Here is a 19983-nt window from a genome sequence, read left to right on the forward strand (position 1 = left end):
CCCGTCCAACCTGGCCTTGAACCCTGCCAGGGAGGGGGCAGCCACAGCTTCTCTGGGCAACCTGTGCCAGGGCTTCACCAACCTCACAATAAAAAAATTTCTTCCTTTATCTAATCTACATCTCCCCTCTTTCAGTTTAAACCCATTACCCCTCATCCCATCCCTACACCCCCTGATCAAGAGTCCCTCCCCCCTTTCCTGTAGCCCTCTAAGTCCTGGGAGGCCGCTCTAAGGTCTCCCCGCAGCCTTCTCTTCTCCAGCTGAACCCCCCAACTCTCTCAGCCTGTCCTCACAGGGGGTGCTCCAGCCCCATGATCACCTCCGTGGCCTCCTTCAGACCTGCTCAAGCAGGTCAATGTCCTTCTGATGATGGTGACCCCAGAGCTGGACAGAGCACTCTAGGGGAGGGGTCTCACAATTGGGGAGTAGAGGGGGAAAACTGCTCCCCTCCCTCACTCTGCTGCCCACCCTGCTCTGGGTGCAGCCCAGCACACCGTTGCCTTTCTGGGCTGTGAGCACACATTGCTGGCTCACAGTCAGTTTTCCATCCACCAACACCCCCAAGTCCTTCTCCTTGGGGCTGCCCCCCATCCACTGCTCACCCAGCCTGGATTTGTGCTGGGGATTGCCCCGACCCATGGGCAGGACCTTGCCCTTGGCCTTGTTGAACTCCATGAGGTTTGCAGACCCACCTCTCCAGCCTGTCCAGGTCCCTCTGGGTGGCCCATCCCTTCCCTCCAGCGTGTGACCGCACCACACAGCTCGGTGTTGTTGGTGGGTGAACTTGCTGAAGGTGCCTCAATCCCACTGTCCGTGTCACCATTAAAGATGTTAAACAGGGCCGGTCCCAACACTCACCCCTGAGGACTCCACTCATCAATGCTCTCCACTGGGACATCGGGCCATTGACCACAACTATTTGAGTGTGACCATCCAGCCAATTCCTTCTCCACCGAGTGCTCCAGTCATCACATCCACACCTCCCCAACTTACAGACTGGGATGTCATGGGGGACAAATGCTTTGCACCAGTCCAGGTAGATGACGTCAGTTGTTCTTCCCTTACCCACCAGTGCTGTAACCCCGTTGTAGAAGGCCACCAAAATCATTGGGCATGAAATGCCCTTAGTGAAGCCATGTTGGCTGTCACCAGTCGCCTCCTTATTTTCCATGTGCCCCAGCAGTTTCCAGAAGGATCTGCTCCATGACCTTGCTGGGTACAGAGGTGAGACTGACTGGCCTGTAGTTCCTCAGGTCTTACGTTTTTCCTTTTTTAAAAATGTGGATTATGTTTCCCCTTTTCAAATATGATGGACAGTGGCTGAGCCACTTCATCTGCCAGTTCCCTCAGGACCCACGGATGCACCTCATCAGGTCCCATGGACTTGTGCACCTTCAGCTTCCTTAGATGGTCTCAGACATGATCTCCTACAGTGGGCAGTTCTCCCTTCACCTAGTCCCTGACCTCCACCTAAATATGCTGCTAAAGTCTTCAAAACAAGTGTTATATATGGGCATTATACTGTCCACAAGGAGTGGATTTCATGCATCCACCCCATCCACCTCCCCCCCCCCCCCCAAAAAAAAGGTTTTAGAGCTGCTAAGGGAAAAAAAAAAAAATAAAAAAAATATCAAACAGTCTGGCTATTGGCAGTGGCTTTAAGCAACGTTTGGCTTTACTTTCCAACTGATGCTAGCAAGAATTTTGAAATGGAAGTAAATCACAAAAAATATGGTTAACTTCTTAGCTAAAAAAACAGCAACACACATGTTTCCAAACCAGAAGACAAATTATAGCATATACACAGACAGAAGTTTTAAAGAACAAGGAAAAGAAAATATCATGAAGACTAAACAAGGCACTCATTTTCACTGTAACTTGAGCTTTTATTTCACCTGCTTTAGCCTCATGAAATCCTCATGCCAACAGGCCAAACTAGCTTGGAACGAAATAAACCTCTCCCACTCAGTTATCTCACCATATTATTTTAACAATCCATTTCCTTATACTATACAATCCTCTGTTTTGAATAGCCTCTTTAACACTGTATACTTGGTTTCTCACCAGCACTAGATATCTGATTTCTAAGACTACTCAAGCACTCTCTGTTCAGTCTCTGGGGCCATGACTCCAGTTCAGATGTGGTTTCATATCACCTAATAATGACAATAAAAATCACCACCAAGGTTAAAACAGCAATAGTAATATTTTTATGGGGAAATCACGAAAGATTGCCTCTGCAGAGCATGTACAGACAAAGGTTACTACTGCCCATATATTTCTGATAAGTAAAGACAGGAGTGCAAAGCACAATCAACAGAACACTGATAAATTCAAAACAGTAGCACAGGCTAATAAAATATTAAATGGAAGGCTTGAAGTTTCCACAGTCAATTCTTCATGATCGATTAATGACTGAGCATCACGTGGAAGCATCAGACAAAGTTCTCAACATCCTACTTTGGCAACTGCTAATGCTACTTGAATTTGCTTTTTTCCTCCCTTTTATTTAGTAGTAAATGACTTGAGAAAGCACAGTGATTAGTAGGAAAAAACCCCAAATATCATTTCCAACTTTAAAGGGAGATGAAGAGACTGTGCATAAAATTTCCCATAAAATATTAAGAGCTAGTCTGAAAATGATTGCTGGCAATTGTTTTCATATTCATTTTCTGGGGCACCTCCAAATAAGCAGAAGTGGCTGTCACTAGGCAGAACACAAGCAGGGTTCATTGAAGAGATCTGTCAACTTCAGCTACTTAAACGCCCACACCGTAACCTGCTAAGTAAATCTGACCACAGCTGACAACGAAGAAGTTACTTAACAATTCATCAGCACAATCCAAAAAGTCTCATCATGGAAAAAAAGGCACCCTGGAGAAGCACAGATGTGGGATTTATCATTCAGGCAAATTTTAGCTCTCCTTAACCTCAGCAGATTCAGGTTTAACCCTCAAACTTCTGCATGAGCTCTCCTATCCTCAACAGCAGACCATTCCTACTCTTCCTAGGACTACTGGTATATCTACTACTTTACATATGGAAGAAGTGAACTTTCTTTTAACTGAAGTTTATTTCCTAGTCACCAATACGACTTTCAGCGACAGATAAGCCACACCCTAAGAGATAGTGGGGTAAGAAAAAAATATTTCTACAGCAAAAGCTTAACTGGCCAAACTTCAAAACTCCCTCCAACAATTTAAAAAAAATTAAGTTTTAGCAACAAGCAAGCTTAGACTACATTCTGTCATTTTTCTCCCCAGTATGAAAGCCAGATTTAAAGACTCAAAATCCTCTATTTTCAGATATGGGATGAATTCCCCATCCCTCCCACCTCCCCCTGTGATTTATTTCTATAAAAAACAGCTGTAGGAACCCTAAATCTACAAGGAAACAGCAGAGATCAGGGAATGCAGTGGAAGTGGTGGGACTCGGAGGAGAGCACAAATAACTAACAGTGGTGTTGCTCAGTGTTCTCTCATCAGTGGGAAGAAGAAAAAAAAACAAATTCTGTCAAACAGTATTAAGTCTTCATGTATCAAAATTTCCACCTTAAATAGCAGGACAGAAAACAGCTGCACTCATTCATTCCCAGAATCAGCACCAACACAATTCTTCCCTGTGAGAGGGGTGAGGCCCTGGCACAGGTTGCCCAGAGAAGCTGTGGCTGCCCCCTCCCTGGCAGGGCTCAAGGCCAGGTTGGACGGGAATTTGGGCAACCTGGGCTGGTGGAAGGTGTCCCTGCCCGTGGCAGGTGGTTGGGACTATGTGGTCTTTAAGGTCCCTTCCAACACAAACCATACTGATTTTATGAGCTCACTCATGGCAAAGGCAAACTTTAAAAACAGACAAGACTACAAAAAACACTGAAAATACTAATTTAGAGGCAACAGCTCTTATCTAATCCCACAAGAGTTAATCACCCAAAGCTAACAAGGCTTCACTACATTTAACTTCAGAGCTTCTGCACTCTCTAAGGGTCTTTTCTGAATGATCCCACCACTCACGTTCTTACAGACCTCAGAGATTAAATGAGTTACTGCAGCAGCACCATGCTGATGCTAAGCATTGCCATCATGACAAGCTGAAACCAAATCAAAAAGGTCATGCCACATGTCAAACCCTTCCTGCCCAAGGTAAATACTGGTTAGATCAGTTCATTTGTCTATTAGTTGTCTAGGTATTATTTTGCCTGATTTTTAGTTCCTTAGATATGACACTGTAAAAGTTGCTGAGATATCTTTTCAGAGCAATCCTGAGCAAGCAAGTATTAGGTAATCAATGTGAGATTAAGTACACACTGGGAGGTCTGAAAGGCACAAGCAGCACTTTAACTAAGTAGCTCTAGGCAGATCAATGAAAAGAGAGATTCCCAGGGGAGGTCCCCTGGACTGCCCAGGTATCCAAGAGAGTCAGCTAACAGACACACACACACACTTCAGAAATGCAGACAATGGGGACTGCTTCTGAACATGCTGCAAGGACCTCTGGAGAATTCTACATTTCTACCTGGTTTCCCCAAAAGCACCCTTTAATAACTTCAGAAGCCCCATCTTTGAAAGATGGAGCTATCAAAACCAACCACACAATATGATACAAAGCTGCTGTTTGAGACATTTACAGTTTATCAGCAAAAGTCATCCCATTTCTCTGATTTTCTGGAAAGGAAGTCAAGACTTGCCTATTTTTCAGCTGTACTAATGTAAACTGTGTGATCTATTGAACTGTAGAGCTGGCAGGTTGTTCTGTAGCCACATGAACATCTTACTACAGAGATCAGTTTACACATCATCACACACACACCACCTGTTCCCCTCTCTGAACAAAAAAACCAATAGCTTGACTTCTGTGTAAGTTACTATCACTATGTAATCAGCAGATGAGGTGACAAGCACCTTTCACCACAGGCTCTCCCAGTATCCCAAAGAGCCCAGGGACACAGTGGGGACACCCCTGAAACAGCCCCACGACTCTGTGACCTCTGAGAAAGGGACCTTCTGGGGAGAGCACAGTACAAATGCCTCTGACCTGGCTCTACAAGAGCTGCTTCATACCTCGAAGTAAGCCCATCTGACTAGAAACTGCCCTGCCCTCCAAACAATACAAATTACACATCTACATGTCATAGCCCTGGTTCTACACTGGAGCTTTGCTCCTGGGTGGGTGATCAAACACACAGGTTTACAACTCCCACCAAGGGACACAGGAATCCTGAACCTGCTGACACATCCAGAGAGCTGAGAACCTGCACTGTGCAAACGTGGGATCCCAGTGACAACCGGGAAGTTTATTAAAAGAAACGACTAAATAATTTGAATCTGAACAAAAGGTGTTTTTTAAAATCAAATTATGTAATTTCTACTGCATACGTGGAAGCTTTTTGCTCTGCTCCCTTTGTACGTACTATAAAAGATAGTTTTGAGCAGTTAATTGTTTTTAGATTATATACCGAAGTCTTTTGTACTGAGTCATAGGTCTGAAAGGAGTGATTAGGGCACAGTAGTAAATGACTACAGAAAGGTTATCAATAGTGTTGCGAACTGACCTGCAAAGAGGAAGGCAAATTACAGGGAACAATAAAAGCTACCAATAAATTGGCAAATTAAGCTGTTTATCTTATGGCTTAGCCTGGTAAAACTATAAAGATCACCTTCACCTGACCTTGAGCCACATTCAGATTCAAGTAAGTCTTTTTTAAAATACCTTGAACCTGCTTACTCTCAGAGAAAATCACCAAATATTTTGCAATGTACAGCTAGGTTAGTATTTTCAATCATTAGCCACATACTTTAAATACTGAGATGGCTGCACAAAGCATACCTCCAATTTTCCAGAGCCTTATGGCAATCCATTCAAACAGTACAAGTAATAACAGGTATTTCATATTCTCTTTCATGAGCAAGAAAGGCAGACTTGTTAAATATTTGAAGCTAGAATGGAAAGGTATAAAATAGCTTTATGCATAGCTGATACCCTTAAAGTGTGCCACAACCAATTTTCAAATCCACCCCTGCCCAAGTGTATAGCTGTTAGTTTGGGGTTTTTTATTAGCTGCTTCATATTGCATTAACTACCAAAACACACAGATTTGTCATCAACACACACTGTTCCTGTTGGCAGAATGGCATTCCCAGAACACAGAGGTCAGGCTCACCTGGGCATCTCACAAAGAACTGATGCTGAAAAGCAATGCACATCTTTATGCCTTCTATGTAGAGTTTTCCTACAGATCCATACCCTATGCTGCAACAACAGGGGCTTCCTCCTGCAACCACAGCGTTTCCCCTTTCTCCTCTCAGGTTCCATGTGCCAAGTCTCACACCAAGGCAGGAAGCCAGAGAGCAATGGGGCTGAGCTGGCAGTGCCAGCAGGCCCATGCAACACAGAGACCAGACAGGCCTACTGGGCAGGGAGAGGCCCCTCAGCTCTGAGGTTATTCCTACCATCAGCACTGTGTTACGTGTGGGGGAAAAAAAAAAATCAATCGTAATAGGCTTTGGTCACTGGCCATAGCCCATGTATGAGCCACAAAGAACTCAATCCTTCTTCTGAGGCAAGGTGATACTCATTGACTGTTCTTCTACATCCAAATGTTTAAGCAACTCCAAATACCTCAGCTTTAGGAAACTGGACACTTTCTAACTCTTTAAACAAACGCAGACTGATAAGAGCAATCTTTCAAGGATTCTTCCACAGCAGCACAACTGCAAGGGAACCTGCACACATGTATCACCACCTGGCAGTTTTACCAATATAATGAAGCAGGGACACTTTCAGTAAGGCCCAAGCTCCAGTGGGGGGAAAAGCCAACAGTTCAGTGAAGTGTATTTCCCCATTAGCTTCTTTGCCACATAGCTGCATAGCCTGAACTCTGTATTTTCTACCCATAGCAGGAAGACTTGGAAAAAATTAAATTCTTATGTCTTCACAAAAATAAAAGTGCTTTATGGACTATGACTATGACAGCTGCACAAGTACGCCATTTCAGTGCAACAAATCACCTGGTTTAATTTTATATACAACTCTTGTGATACAAAAATTTAAAAAATATTGTAATTAAGACAATTTGTATGGAAGAGAGTGTCCTGGCCTCCAATCTCTCCCTAGAAATGTGACCATGACATTTCCTCACAGACTGGTAAGATAGTATGGAGGAATGGGGTCCTGAAAGGTCCACTGTGACTGTGGCAAGGTCTCAAGGAGTAGATGCCTTCTACTGAAGAATTAAGCATTATTAGACATTTATACCTCATTGCTACAGAGGGTGCAGAAGAATAGGGTCCATGCATGGGTGTGCTAACAGTAGATGGTCACTAATTCCACATAGGACCCAAGTTCCTGAATAGATATTCCAACACCTTTCCACTAGCTGGCTGGGGACAGCTGACAAGAGCAATCACAGAGCAAAAATCCCTTTCACAGCCTTCAAACTCACCCTGCTGTATACCAAGACCTATACAGAAGAGACTATTGCTAGTTTAAACCAAGAATTCATATGATGAAAGATCCTAAAAGTATATGAAACTTCTGCACTGCAAATTGAAGGTGGAGCTAATTAGCAATAGGTATTTATTACCAGCTTCATCATTGTCTTAAGGATAGACTAATCAGTGGAAGGTATTTTCCCCAGAAGAAAGAAAAGCGAGCTTTAACAAGGCAACAAAGCTTGGTGAGCTATCAGACTGCAAGGTCAAGAATCACTTCATGGAAGAAACAGGGTTACAATAAAAGAAAGTTTCTCTTAATTCAGCTCTATCTGAGAATGAAAATAGGACAAAGCTATTGAGTAGAAATACTTGGAAGTACGCTACAAAAATTCAGTGTTGCCAACACTGTTCTCCACTGCCAAGCCTGGAGCAGAACAGATCATCCAGATCCCTCAGCTTCTTGCTGGAACAGAAATGCTCCCCTTTCTACTTTTGGATAGCCCAATCTAAGCTCTCCAGAAAAAAAAGGAGAACTTGAAGCAAACATAATGCTCTGGAAGTAAATTTGTTGTTAAATTTTTTAAGCTGTCGGTCCATTACAAATCTACATTAAACAGTACTAAACTGAAACAACATTCCACTAGAAGACATTTCATCATCACAAAGGTTCATTTTCTGAGTAACGAACCACTACAAAAGTATTCAGCCTGTTGCAGAGTAGCATTTAAAAAAAAAGATACACTCATGCACACACATATGTGTCACAAACTGTTCATAAACAAAAAACTGTTCACAAAGAGGATGTCTCAAACAACTCGAGTGCGATGCCCTGTGGGGGGGAAGCAGAGTGAGCTCTACAGAGGGAGGGCAGTGGGCTGTTTCTCTCCCCCTCCCTCCTGTGGTTGCCCAGAGACAGAACTTGCCTCACTGCGCAGGTACAAGCCAGAGAAAATGAGAACCTTCTGGAACAACCTACTGCATGTGCATAAGAAAGGCTCTATAGAGGCAACACCCCACATGTGTCTTTGTCGACGCACCACCTACAGACCAAGCTGGCTACTCTGCAACAACACTGGATCCAAGGGTGGTGATTCCCCTTTCCCTATCCCCTCACCCTCTCTTTCCTCTTTCTTCTTTCTCTCTTTCTTACACATATTCATGTGTGTAAGTTTTGTATGAATTGAATTGTGATCAGTTGATCACTGACAGGTAGGAAAATAGTCTCACTGCCAAAGCGCCTTTATTCGTTCCCTCCTGGAGGGTTATCAGTTGATTGTTGCCAAATTGTCTCCATTCCCTTACTAAAGTGGTCAGTGAATAGAGTCACCAGCACAGCTGTTCCTCGGAGTCACTGTGGTGACTCGGCTGCCCTGCGGCTCTGCCGAGCACACACCGGCTCTTCCACCAGCACACGGGCTCTCCGGGAATTAAAAAGATTCACATCCCTTGTAACCCACCGCGTGGGACGCGACAATATGCACAACCAAACATTTTCTACTGTTATTAACAGAGGCATATCTTTTTATTTGTATGGTTTCCTGTTTTCATTTGTATTGTCATATTGTCAGGGGATGCAGGGTAAGTCTCTCTCCCCAGATGAAAAAGCCTGACTTGCCCCTCCGCTCTCCGGATCACAAGAGACACAAGCTGTTCCAGCCCATAGGCAGTGGCACATTACCGCATATTCTGAAATGCACTGGCTTATCCAATTCAGACTATGCTCAAGTCTTCAGTGCTTTAAGACTGCCACCTTACGTTGTGGGATGGAGTGACACGCTCCTTTTGTGCACAGCAGTGCCCTTTGGAAGCTTTCAGTTCCCATTTAGGATGATGCAGACTAAACAGACCGCTCACTCAGCTTTCCAAGACTTTTAGAGTCCCGATCCTTTACACACACACACACTCACTACCTGCCTCCCTCTGTGGTGGCAATACAGTAAGAGAACCATCAAGATCCTCATCGCCCTCTACAACTCCCTGAAACCAAGTACTTTAACAAGTAATAAGTGATAGGACACGAGGTAATGGCCTCAAGCTGCACCAGGGAAGGTTTAGACTAGATATTAGGAAGCGTTCCTTTACAGAACCGGTTGTTAGGTGTTGGAATGGGCTGCCCAGGGAGGTGGTGGAGTCCCCATCCCTGGAGGGGTTGAAGAGTAGAGTCGCCATAGCACTGAGGGATCTGGTGTAGTTGGGAACTGTCAATGTTAGGTTAATGGTTGGACTGGATGATCTTCAAAGTCTTTTCCAACCTAGACAATTCTGTGATTCTGTGAGATTGCATCTGCATTTCTACACCAAAGCTAAATAAAAGACAGGATGAAATTATCTCAGTCCTTGAGGGTTCTGTCTCCAACACCTACCTGCTCTTCCCCAAGGAGCCTGCTCCACCTTCTAATTTAGTGACTGCTAATCTAGTTCTCAACAAATCAGAAGTACACAGATTTTTTTTCAACTACAGCTTTTTTTTTTTCCCACTATTATTATTACACTTACAGGACTATCTTATACACACTTGAGACACACAGCTGCAACTAGTGCATATAATTTAAGGACTGAAAAGCTATCACTGTTCAAAGAATAAATTACACTAAAAGGAAACAAAACTAATAACCCTCTTTTCATGAGTCAAGCTACACTTGTAAGTTATTTTTCAGATTTCAGAAGGAAAGAGGGGTCTCAAGAGCCTTGCCTGCCTGTTTTTCTGTTAACCCACACTTCCTCCTGATCTTCCCATTCCCAGTGTTTACTTTGTCTGTTCACAGAGCAGACACGGGACACTGCAGAGGCCACCACCACAGCGTGCTTGACAATCTGCTCAGTTGGCCGTTAGTGACCTGCACCCTAATGTATTTTTCATTTAGCTCTCTAGTAGGCTGAAGAAAGGACACAGTGAAGAAGTTGATTTAATCAGTGATCTAGCGTAACCACTGCTTTGACTCCACCACTACGAAAACAAGAGGCATCACCGAGTCCCACACAAGCCTTAAATTTCCACATGTCAAAGTGATCATTTGATGGCACAATTTCTTAAGCTAGCTTGGCTGTAGAGTGGTCCCTATCACTGTTTCCTTCAGCCCACTTTCATTCACAGCAACTCCTCCCCAAAGCTAAACTTACTTATGTTAGCAACTGCCAAGTTTTAACCCGTTCACGACAAAATGAACAGAGGGGTCTCCTTTGTGCTGGCTGATGTGCAGCACAGGTATCATTCAAAAGGCCCCTGACTGCTGCTGCCACACAACGCAGCAGAGTCCTGCACACTCCCATTTCCAACCCTGCACGGCCCCTTCCCTGTGCTCACATAACCGTTAGAGCAGGACCGAGGCACTAATCTGGAGGAAAACTTTGGGAAGTCTACATGTACATCTCAAAGGCAAATTTTCAACACTTTTACCTTCACACTACTAAGCTGGCACTCTGTTAAAAACAGACATGTCAGCCCGATTTTCCAGGTGAATCCTAAAAGTAATTAAGATAAACTACTTACACTGTTTACCTAGTGATAACTCCCCTTTAGATGAAAGAAACCATGTCATGTATTAAACATGACCTCAACATTCCTGCGTCACCCAGAGCTCCAGTGATGAACACAGAGCCTCTCTCTGCATCTCACACTAAAGGACAACAAAAAACCCCAACTGACTGAGAATTATGTGACTTAATACACAGTTCTTCTACCACTGTTAATGTCCAACTTGGATCCTCAGTCAGCAAACTCTTAAAGGAACAAAACTTCTTTGCTGTCTTCTCTACTATAAAATGGTTAAAATCAACTTTATGGATTGTTCCTCCAATCCAAAACATCAATGCTACTTCTAATTTCAGTCTGCCAACTAAAAGGGAAAAAAAGAAATCTTTTCCAATGGGTTATCATGTAAAAAAACTACATACAGCTAGCCTCAGAGATCCATGACTCATGCTTTTCCTTCTGAAATATCAAAGCTATTAATATCATCCTGCTGGGTGTTAGGTAAATCTACTTTAATATACTGAATATAGAAACAAAGTCCCAGGGATGCCAGGAATGTAAGAACATCTACCACGTGTAACTAATGTTTACATTTCAACATGAAAGCTGCATTTGCTGGTTTCAAGTTAAAGCTACTTATAAATTGGTTTCTATCAAGTATTTAACAGCACAGTATTTATACAATCTTATGATCATATCCTTGATATTGTGTAGTTTTATAAACATTTCTACACTTATCTGCTAAGGTAATTCATGTGACTGATCACTAAACTATGAATTTGTAATTCCTCGGTTTGTATGAGAAACCTGCACACAGGTTGTAAATTAATTCTTATATGAATGCACAGCATTTAAGCCTAAATCAGATCTCAAGTAAAAAAAAAAGTTACCAGAGCATGAAAGCAAATTTAGGTAATTCTGTGACACAAACATCACAACCTGTAACTGAAGCCTTTGTTTTCACCACACAACAAATCCCCGTTTCGTTACCATTTTACTTCTTCCCATCATACCGATTCAGACGAGACATGATCAATGCCAAACAGATACTGAGTCACTCGCTACTGCTGACCGATAGGAGTAAACAATACACAGAAATACCACAGGCATCTCCTCTCTAATTTGTAAGGAAGTATAGGAATAGTTACACCCATGACATTACAGAGGCAGTTTTGAGGACTGCGCTAGTCAGTGGATGGAATAGCACTGCTATTGTTCTTCCACTGACACAAAATGACTGTTGTCACATCATGGCAATAAATCAGGAATCACTTTATCACACCACCATCCTTTGGAGACACCTGATTATTGCATCTTCAAGTATAGTAATGGTTACTTGTAAGGCCTAGTATCTTCCTACAGCTACAGTGTTGTTCCCAAACTACTCCTCTGCTGTAAAAGAATGAGAATGGGAAACTAAATATCCTAGATGAGTTGTCGGACTGGCCGGCTGAACTACTGACACTGGATTCATGGAAAAAATCAAGGCATTTACAATAGGACATAGTGTCTTTTTCCTGTTCTTACAGAGCACCCAGTATATCACCTAAAGTCTGCCCTTCTCCAGTTACAATGAAGCAGGTTTCTTACACGGCTGGGTTACTGTTACAGCTCCAGCCTCTTGGATACTGCCACAGCCTGCTCTGGTCTAGGATCACTAAGTGTTCGGATTGTTCTATAATAATTATTTTTCTGTAATTACATTTCAGCACCTTTAATATGAACAGAAAGCTTTAACAATGCAAGAAACTCAAATCAAACATATGCAGAAAGACTGCCATGCTGAAGAGTTTAGGTAACCAGATAACAGAATGCATCACTGGGATGCTTGCAACCCCCAGTCTCCTAATTTGGCCACAGATTATTTTTAAAGAAAAACCTCATTGTTTTAACTCAATGGCCTCTTCTCAAACTGTGCAGGAACAGAACACCATTATCAGACACAGCAGCTTGAAGGTCTGTGTGGATCAGTAAGTTAAAAGATGAAAACACATCACGCTGGGCACAAGAGAAACAATGGAAGGAAAAACAGTAATACTGCTCTATGAAAAATTTCATTCTCTCCATTAAAATTCTCCTAGCTCAAACTCTCCTAACTTTGTTATGTTTGGAAGTAAATAACTTGTATTTACATTATATCCAACTCAGGACTGACCACAGGAAGAAAGTTTGCAGCCAAAGCACAAAAGCCTTTTTATTTACCTTTTGCTCTCTTCCACTGCTTTGTCCAAATGCTGGAAGATATCTTGGAATAAAATGCAGCTAGAGCGACTGTTGATGTCATAGCCATATCCTCTCTTCCAGTATTGTTTCAGGTCATTCAGGTATTCCAGTACCTAAAGTTACACAGTTCACGAGTTTTTATTATTGCACTAAAGGAAAACAAAAAGCCCCCAACCTGAAGCAATGATGCTACCACACACGGCATGAAATCAACAATTCTCTGACACAATAAAAACCAAACCCCAAACATCAAGGTTCCAGTTGAAACCGCTTCAGCCTGAACCCAGACACAACAGATCAGAGTAAAGAGCCACCAAATTCAGCATCTTATCTCTGACCGAGCTCATAATCAGGCACAGGGAAAACAGCAGGCACACTTCCCCAGACTCCAGTAATTTTCAGCCCAGGGCTTTGAGCCCTAAGGTGGTTTTCTACAAATTTAATAGACTTCAGTGGATTCTCACTCACAATAGCCCAATCTCCCCTTTGAACACACCAAGTTTTAGCCTTAATAGTACCCTGAAGCTTAGCTATATACAGTGTTAAAAAAAGCAGTCTGTTGTGAACCTGCCTGCTGCTAGCTTCATTTGGTACTCATTAGGTACTGCACATGACAAGACAATCACCATCCACTGCCTTTTTTTGCATTTCTGGTTTTCTCTTACAAAGGCCAGAGATCCTTGGTTTAGTTAATCATTCTTCAGATGGAAGCAAGCCCACACCTTTAACTGAGTTTGTCTATTTATGCATTCTGGAGATGTGCACACATCTCAAAAGGACAGAACTGTGCCTTGGATTTATATAAGAGAGCATGATGCGCTCTGTTCTCTGTTCCTTTTCTTATAATTCCTAGCATTAAAGTTGTTTAATTTTTGTTCATTAATTTTACTGTAGCTGAGCCAACATCTTCATGGGTCTAAATTTCACTTCTTAGTGGCACAATGCATCTGAGAGGCAGTCACCTTGCCTATGAAATTTTAACTTCTTATCCCATGCATATCACTTCGCAGCAAACGTCACCTGCCACGATACTGCTGTGTAATTCACCCTCACAGGGTTCCCTGCAAAGCCTCTCAAACACCCTGTATTCTCACTATCCCAAGTAACTCTATATAACCAGGAAGCTTTCCCACCTCGCTGCAAAGTTATTTATAAATATATTGAACAGCACAGGGCTCAGCAGAAGCCCATGGTGACCCTGCTCCTCTTTCAGAGGAGAGCATTTACTCCTAACTCCATTGCCATCCTTCAGTCAACCACCTATTTATGCAGAGGCCTCCCCTTTCCCAGGGGTACTAAGTTTCCGTAAGAGCCTCGGAAGGGCCTTAATGAACATCAAAGAGGACATCAGGTGCCTTTAGAAAGAAAAGAAACCAACATAAGTCTCATTTATCTGTGTTCTACTGGTTTTATTCACAGGTATTAGGTGTAAAGATCTGATAGTCCCCAAAACCACATAAAAAGAGTCTTAGAGGACCTAGAAGATCTCATTCTATGTCCTCCGGAATCAAGGCACTGAGAATCATATGCAAAAGAAAGCTGTCCAGAGCATTTCTGATGTTATAGAAATAAAAGCATTATATAAGCACAATAGGAAAAGACAATTTTAAAGGGAACAAAAGACGGCACCAGTACTTCAGTCTGAACAAAGAAGGGTATTTCCTGCTCTTTGGAGACCAAAGAAGTGCTTCATTAGGTTGCTGAAGAATAAGGAGCACACAACTTACAACTTCTTCACGGTCAGAAAGTGTATCTGAACACTAAGGCACCTTTTGAATGATTCTCAAACATCCCATTTAGCACATACCTTGGCATCTTCTTCACTGAAGAGTGAACACCACGGGGAAGTCACATTTTTTATAGCCAACTCGTAAGAGCATGTGAGAAAAGCCACTTGAACAAGATCTGCAATATATCCAACAAACAAGCAAAAGATAAACCACTGCTACACAAGTAGCAACTTTCTTCCAATTGCCTCTAAAATGAATTGCAATTTGGCAATGCGAACAATGCAATGGTTGAACTAAATGACCTTAAAAGTCTCTTCCAACATGATAATTCTGGGAATCCAATAAATAATCACCAGTCCACCAAAGGCCAAGCACCAAACCATAAACGGTTTTCAACAATTATGGCACAGAATCCAGATTTCAGACTGCGAGGTTTTCACATTGCTATGAGGGGGAAATGAGAGCATTTCACACCAACCACTGCATGTCTGCTGATGTACATGCTGTTGGTGTCAACCACGAGAGCATCCTCATCACCGCAACCGACAGAGTCAACACAGGGAAGGGGGGGTGTGTGGTGTGTGTTCAAGGCAGAGTAGTCTTTGACTACCACTACTCACCTTTCACACTGCACCCGAGTTTGAGCAGCAGCACACTGCAGCTTCGGGATCGAGGCTTTAGGGATGTGCTGAAAACAACACCACTACCTATTTGGGGGGGACTCCCCCACCGCTTGACCACAGGGAAACGTAGCACTTCTATTCTGGACAATGGAAGTTACGACATGGGGATAGAGGCCCACCTCCCACCTTCTCCTGCTGTTATCTGTGCATTTGGATTGTAGCAGGTTTTACAAAGGCTACTGCTTCTGTAATTTAATTCTGCTCGAAAAAGCAGAATTAAAAGAGTAACACTCATAGCGCTCCAAGCAAAAGATAAAGCTGATTTCATCGACAAGAAAGGTATTTTCAAACATCTTTTTCTTCTGACTACTGACTAACAAGCATTCATTACTGCAACACCAACATACACTTGCAGTCTCATGCATTTAATTAGAGGCTGCGTCTCTGATCTACAGTGCATTTTAAATTACCTACTCTGCGTAACTACACATCTTGGAAGTTGTTCTCGGCCGGACCCGACCCACAGACATTCATTACCTGCGTTTAGCTCCTCTGCCGGCAAACACAAGGCGCTCGCAACCTTCTCCAAGACCTTCCTCATCTCCGGCCCCTCTTTGAAGGCGTCCACCTGGCACATCGCCGCGTCGTTCTCCTCCACCCAGGCTACAAACTTGGCGCAGTGATCAAAAAACCGCATCAAGGAATCGTTCACTTCCACCTCCACCTCTGAAAGCAACCGCGGGACGGGACGCGGTCAGGGGAAGGAAGCCGGCCCCAGGGGTGCTGACACAGGGGACACGGGGGGGGTCCCCCCAGCCGGGGAGCGGGGACACAGGCCTGGCCCCACCGCTTCCCGCAGCCGCGGGAGGGGAACCGGGGGAGGGGGGGTCCGCGCTTACCGTCGGTGCCGAGGCTGAGGGAGGGCCCGAGCCCGCGGCGGAAGGCGGCCCCGCTCTGCAGGCAGCGGTGCTTGGAGCTGCTGGCCAGCAGCAGGCGGCGGCGGGCGGCGAAGAGCGCGGGGAAGCGGGCGGCCAGGCGGCGGGCCAGCTGCTCCATGTCGCGCCGGCCCTGCGGCGCCAGCCGCCCGTCCAGGCTCTCCTCGTACCACATCTGCCAGGCGGCCAGCGCGGCGGCGGCGGGGCAGGCGGCGGCGGCGGGGCGGCGGCGGAGCCGGGCGTGCAGCTGGCCCAGGCGGCGGATCTGCCCGGCCGTGGGGTAGCGGGTGCCGTGGCGGAGCAGGGCGCGGAGCTGCAGCGGCGCACAGGCGGCCGGCAGCCGCGCCCCGGCCGCGCCGGGACCCAGCGACAGCGGGTCGTGCACCAGGTGCGGGTTCACCTCCTCGTAGCGGGACTTGGTGCCGAAGTAGCCGCTCAAGCCCGCCGCCGCCAGCAGCGGCGAAGGCGGCAGGAGGAGGAGGAGGAGGAAGGCGGCAGCGGAGGGGAGCGCGGCGGCAAGCGCGGCGCCCGGGCGGCGCGGCGCCATGGCGGCAACTGCGCGGCTCCCGCAGGAAGAGGCGGAGCGGAGCCGCCTCCTCTCGCCTTCCCTCGCCTCGGGGGCTTCGCCTCAGCCCGGGCGGCTCGTAGTTACCCGAAGGGCCGGCCCAGGCGCGGCGGGGGGCGGTGCAGGCGCCCCTGAGGCCGGGCTCCCTCCCTCGGGACTGCACACATGGGTTAAAACCCCGCCTTTCTGGCTCATTTATGGGTCTTCGCCGCACTAAAGCCCCCGATTCTTGTCCGCCCGTGTCCCCCCCCACCTCGTGCCTGCCCCGGGTAGGCGCCCGCCGGGCGAGGGGGCAGCCCCGGGTGAGGCAGGGGAAGGTGGCGGCTCCCCTCAGCTTGCGCCACCGCCCCTCAGGACTTCACCCGCGTGGGGAAAAAATGCCTTTTTAACCGATTTATGGCCGCTCACGATGCTAAAGAACCGCAATCCCCACCCCCTGCTTTGCGCCCGCTTCGGCAGAGCTCGCCCCTGACATGGGCTGCATCATCCTTCTCCACGCCGGCTGAAGCGTTGGGCGAGCGAAGCTAAGAAAAGGCTTTCAAGAGCGTTTTTGGCTCTTTCTGCTCAAAAGCTGTTCAATTCTACTCGAAAGCACAGGCAGCCTTGCTGTGAGGGGGACTGTGGGTCGCTGCTGCCGGCGGTGGCACTGCAGGTCACAGGCACGCGGGGTTTTTAACGCGGCTCATGTGTTCCCAGCAGGAGCGGGTCCAGGGGGAGACACGCAGCTGTGGAAAAGTCAAACGAGTGGGAGAGTGAAGTTTGCAGCCAGGGATGCTGCTTCCAGTCAGGAGCGGTGTCCAGAGAGCCACCAGTACTGGTTATAATCCTCACATCCCGCTGGCATCGCCGGCGGCACAGCATGATGGCATTGTAATGACCTATCCAGAAAAGCTTAGAAAAACAAAGAATAAAAAGAGGCATCCTGTGGGAAAAGCCTGAGTGTGTTGGTGACGCACTGGGTTATAAAACAGCTTGGGCAAAAGCATAAGCAAAACATCCCCCAGTGCATAAGCACAACATCCCCAGTGCTGATTATAATTTTTCAATAAATCCCTTACTACCAAATAGGTATCAGTTTGTAACTGAGGAAACTCAGTTGCCTGTATGAGAAGCAGTGCTTGAGGTTGACAAAAACATCTCAAGCCTCAGGAAAGCTTAGCTTTTGGCCCACAGCATGTCCTGGGGAGACCTATGTTTTATACACAGAAAGATCAGGTACTTTACTCCCTGCCTACACAGTCAGGCCATTGCTTATACAGTTGAGAATTTTCACTGAGTAAATAGATTTTCATAGTATGTTCAGTCAACTAGTGAAATTCTGTTGGAAAGTATGTATGCCGTGTGTCTCCCACTTCATCAGTAACCAAACCAAAGTGTTAATGCAATGATATGCAAAGGCTCAAACAGGGTGGGCAAAGCCTTTAAAGCTGAGAAAGAAAGGAGAAGGAAAAGTATAGGAAAAGTAAGTGGTTTAAAACTTCTGGGAAAAGTCGTGGGTTCCCTCTGACAAACCAGAGTGGTGTGACTTAGCTGTCTCCCAGTGATACTGTTCAGGGCAACTTGCCATGTTTCCTGGTGGTTTTAGGAAGGGAAATAGTACTGTATGCAAACTAAATCACCTTGTTGAAGCCTTTGGCTCAGCCCTCTGTAGCGTGGAAGGTTACTTCTCACCAAGCATGATGAAGACTTTTAGGGTATATAGCAAAAATTTTTGACAGTGAGGATTTTTTTTCTGTGTGTTTCATAGAGATGCAATTACTAAGGGGTTGGATTTGTGATCTCGTCATACGTAGCATCAAGTATGTCAGCTGTCAACAAATTAATCTCACTTGAGAGATAATGCACTCAGTTGCTCTGTCAGGGCTTCTGTTTGAGACACATCTCAGTGACAGTGCAAAGCACGTCACTGTTTCTGTCACTGTTTGTGGCCTGTTCGTCTGAGCCCTGCAGAGCATGCTGCTTCTCTCAGGCTGGGATCTCAAGGCAGTTGTAGGTAAGTACCAAACAAATACAGTGTGGAGAGGCAGACAGGTTTGGCACTCACAACCTAAGTTAAATTTCTGTCTCCTCTTTACAGATCAGAAGTATTCAGAATGGTAACTTCAGGAAAGAGAAGCAAAGTCTGGTTCTCTATCAGGACACAAAAGATTGTTTTAAACACCTACAAACCTAACAGTACATTTCTAGTTCTGCATGGGATATGGCCACTTTCTAGACTGTTATTTCATATTTAAAATATTCCAAGGATTGTTTCCATGCACTAGGTGATTTTACACCAGTATTCTTCACTCCAGTTTCTATCATTGCATATATCACCAAGACCCTACTGCTGTCCTTGAGCTACACTAAGGGATCTGAAAGAAGGGGGAACAATCCCATGGTGATTCAGAAGATGATCTCCTCAGTGGAGAGGCAGAACACCCACTGTGCCTCATTTGGATTGATAGCACATTAAGCAGATAAACAAATGCTTAATGATTGCATATGCATTTCCTGGGTCATGGAACTGTGCTGGAAAGGGCTCAGGTTAATCACAGAAGATTTTGTGCAAGAAGTGAGGCTAATAACTAGTCATCTTTTTTTAAAAAAGGACACTGTCTACTATAAACCAGTGGTAATTCAAAATCAGTGAGAGAAGCAAAAGTATTTTGATCATTTCTCTAGTACAGATCTTTTAGATGTAAATGGTTCCTCAAAAATGATTCCTGGGATCTTTCCAATTTTAAAAGGCTAGACTAAATTTGTAAGTAAGCATTTCAAGACCAGTGCAGAGAAGTAATGTGGATTTAGAATCATAGAATGGTTTGGGTTGGAAGGAACCTTAAAGATCATCCAGTTCCAATGCCCCCCTGCCACGGGCAGGGACACCTTCCACTAGCCCAAGTTGCTCAAAGCCCCGTCCAACCTGGCCTTGAGCCCTGCCAGGGAGGGGGCAGCCACAGCTTCTGTGGGCAACCTGTGCCAGGGCTTCACCAACCTCACAATAAAAAAATTTCTTCCTTTATCTA

General features: G+C 45.2%; 1 protein-coding gene across 3 annotated transcripts in view; it reads right to left on the minus strand.

Annotated features, from left to right (window-relative positions):
* Positions 1-16961, minus strand: part of MINPP1 (multiple inositol-polyphosphate phosphatase 1) — a 57342-nt gene extending 40381 nt beyond the window's left edge. For 2 of the 3 annotated variants that reach the window (XR_012634958.1, XM_074924227.1), the window contains exons 1-4: positions 16375-16961; positions 16013-16201; positions 14930-15027; positions 13102-13235 (exon numbers count right to left, since the gene is read on the minus strand). Coding sequence is in view for 2 of the 3 variants with exons in the window: in XM_074924227.1 (XP_074780328.1) it covers positions 13102-13235; positions 14930-15027; positions 16013-16201; positions 16375-16957 (1004 nt within the window). In the remaining variant the exon portion in view is untranslated. Of the gene's footprint in view, positions 1-13101; positions 13236-14929; positions 15028-16012; positions 16202-16358 lie in introns of all 3 variants that reach the window. The other variant, XM_074924228.1, reaches the window with a different exon arrangement.
* Positions 16962-19983: the final 3022 nt, after the last annotated feature.

The sequence above is a fragment of the Athene noctua genome, chromosome 21 (genome assembly GCF_965140245.1).
Source record: "Athene noctua chromosome 21, bAthNoc1.hap1.1, whole genome shotgun sequence".
NCBI lineage: Eukaryota > Metazoa > Chordata > Aves > Strigiformes > Strigidae > Athene > Athene noctua.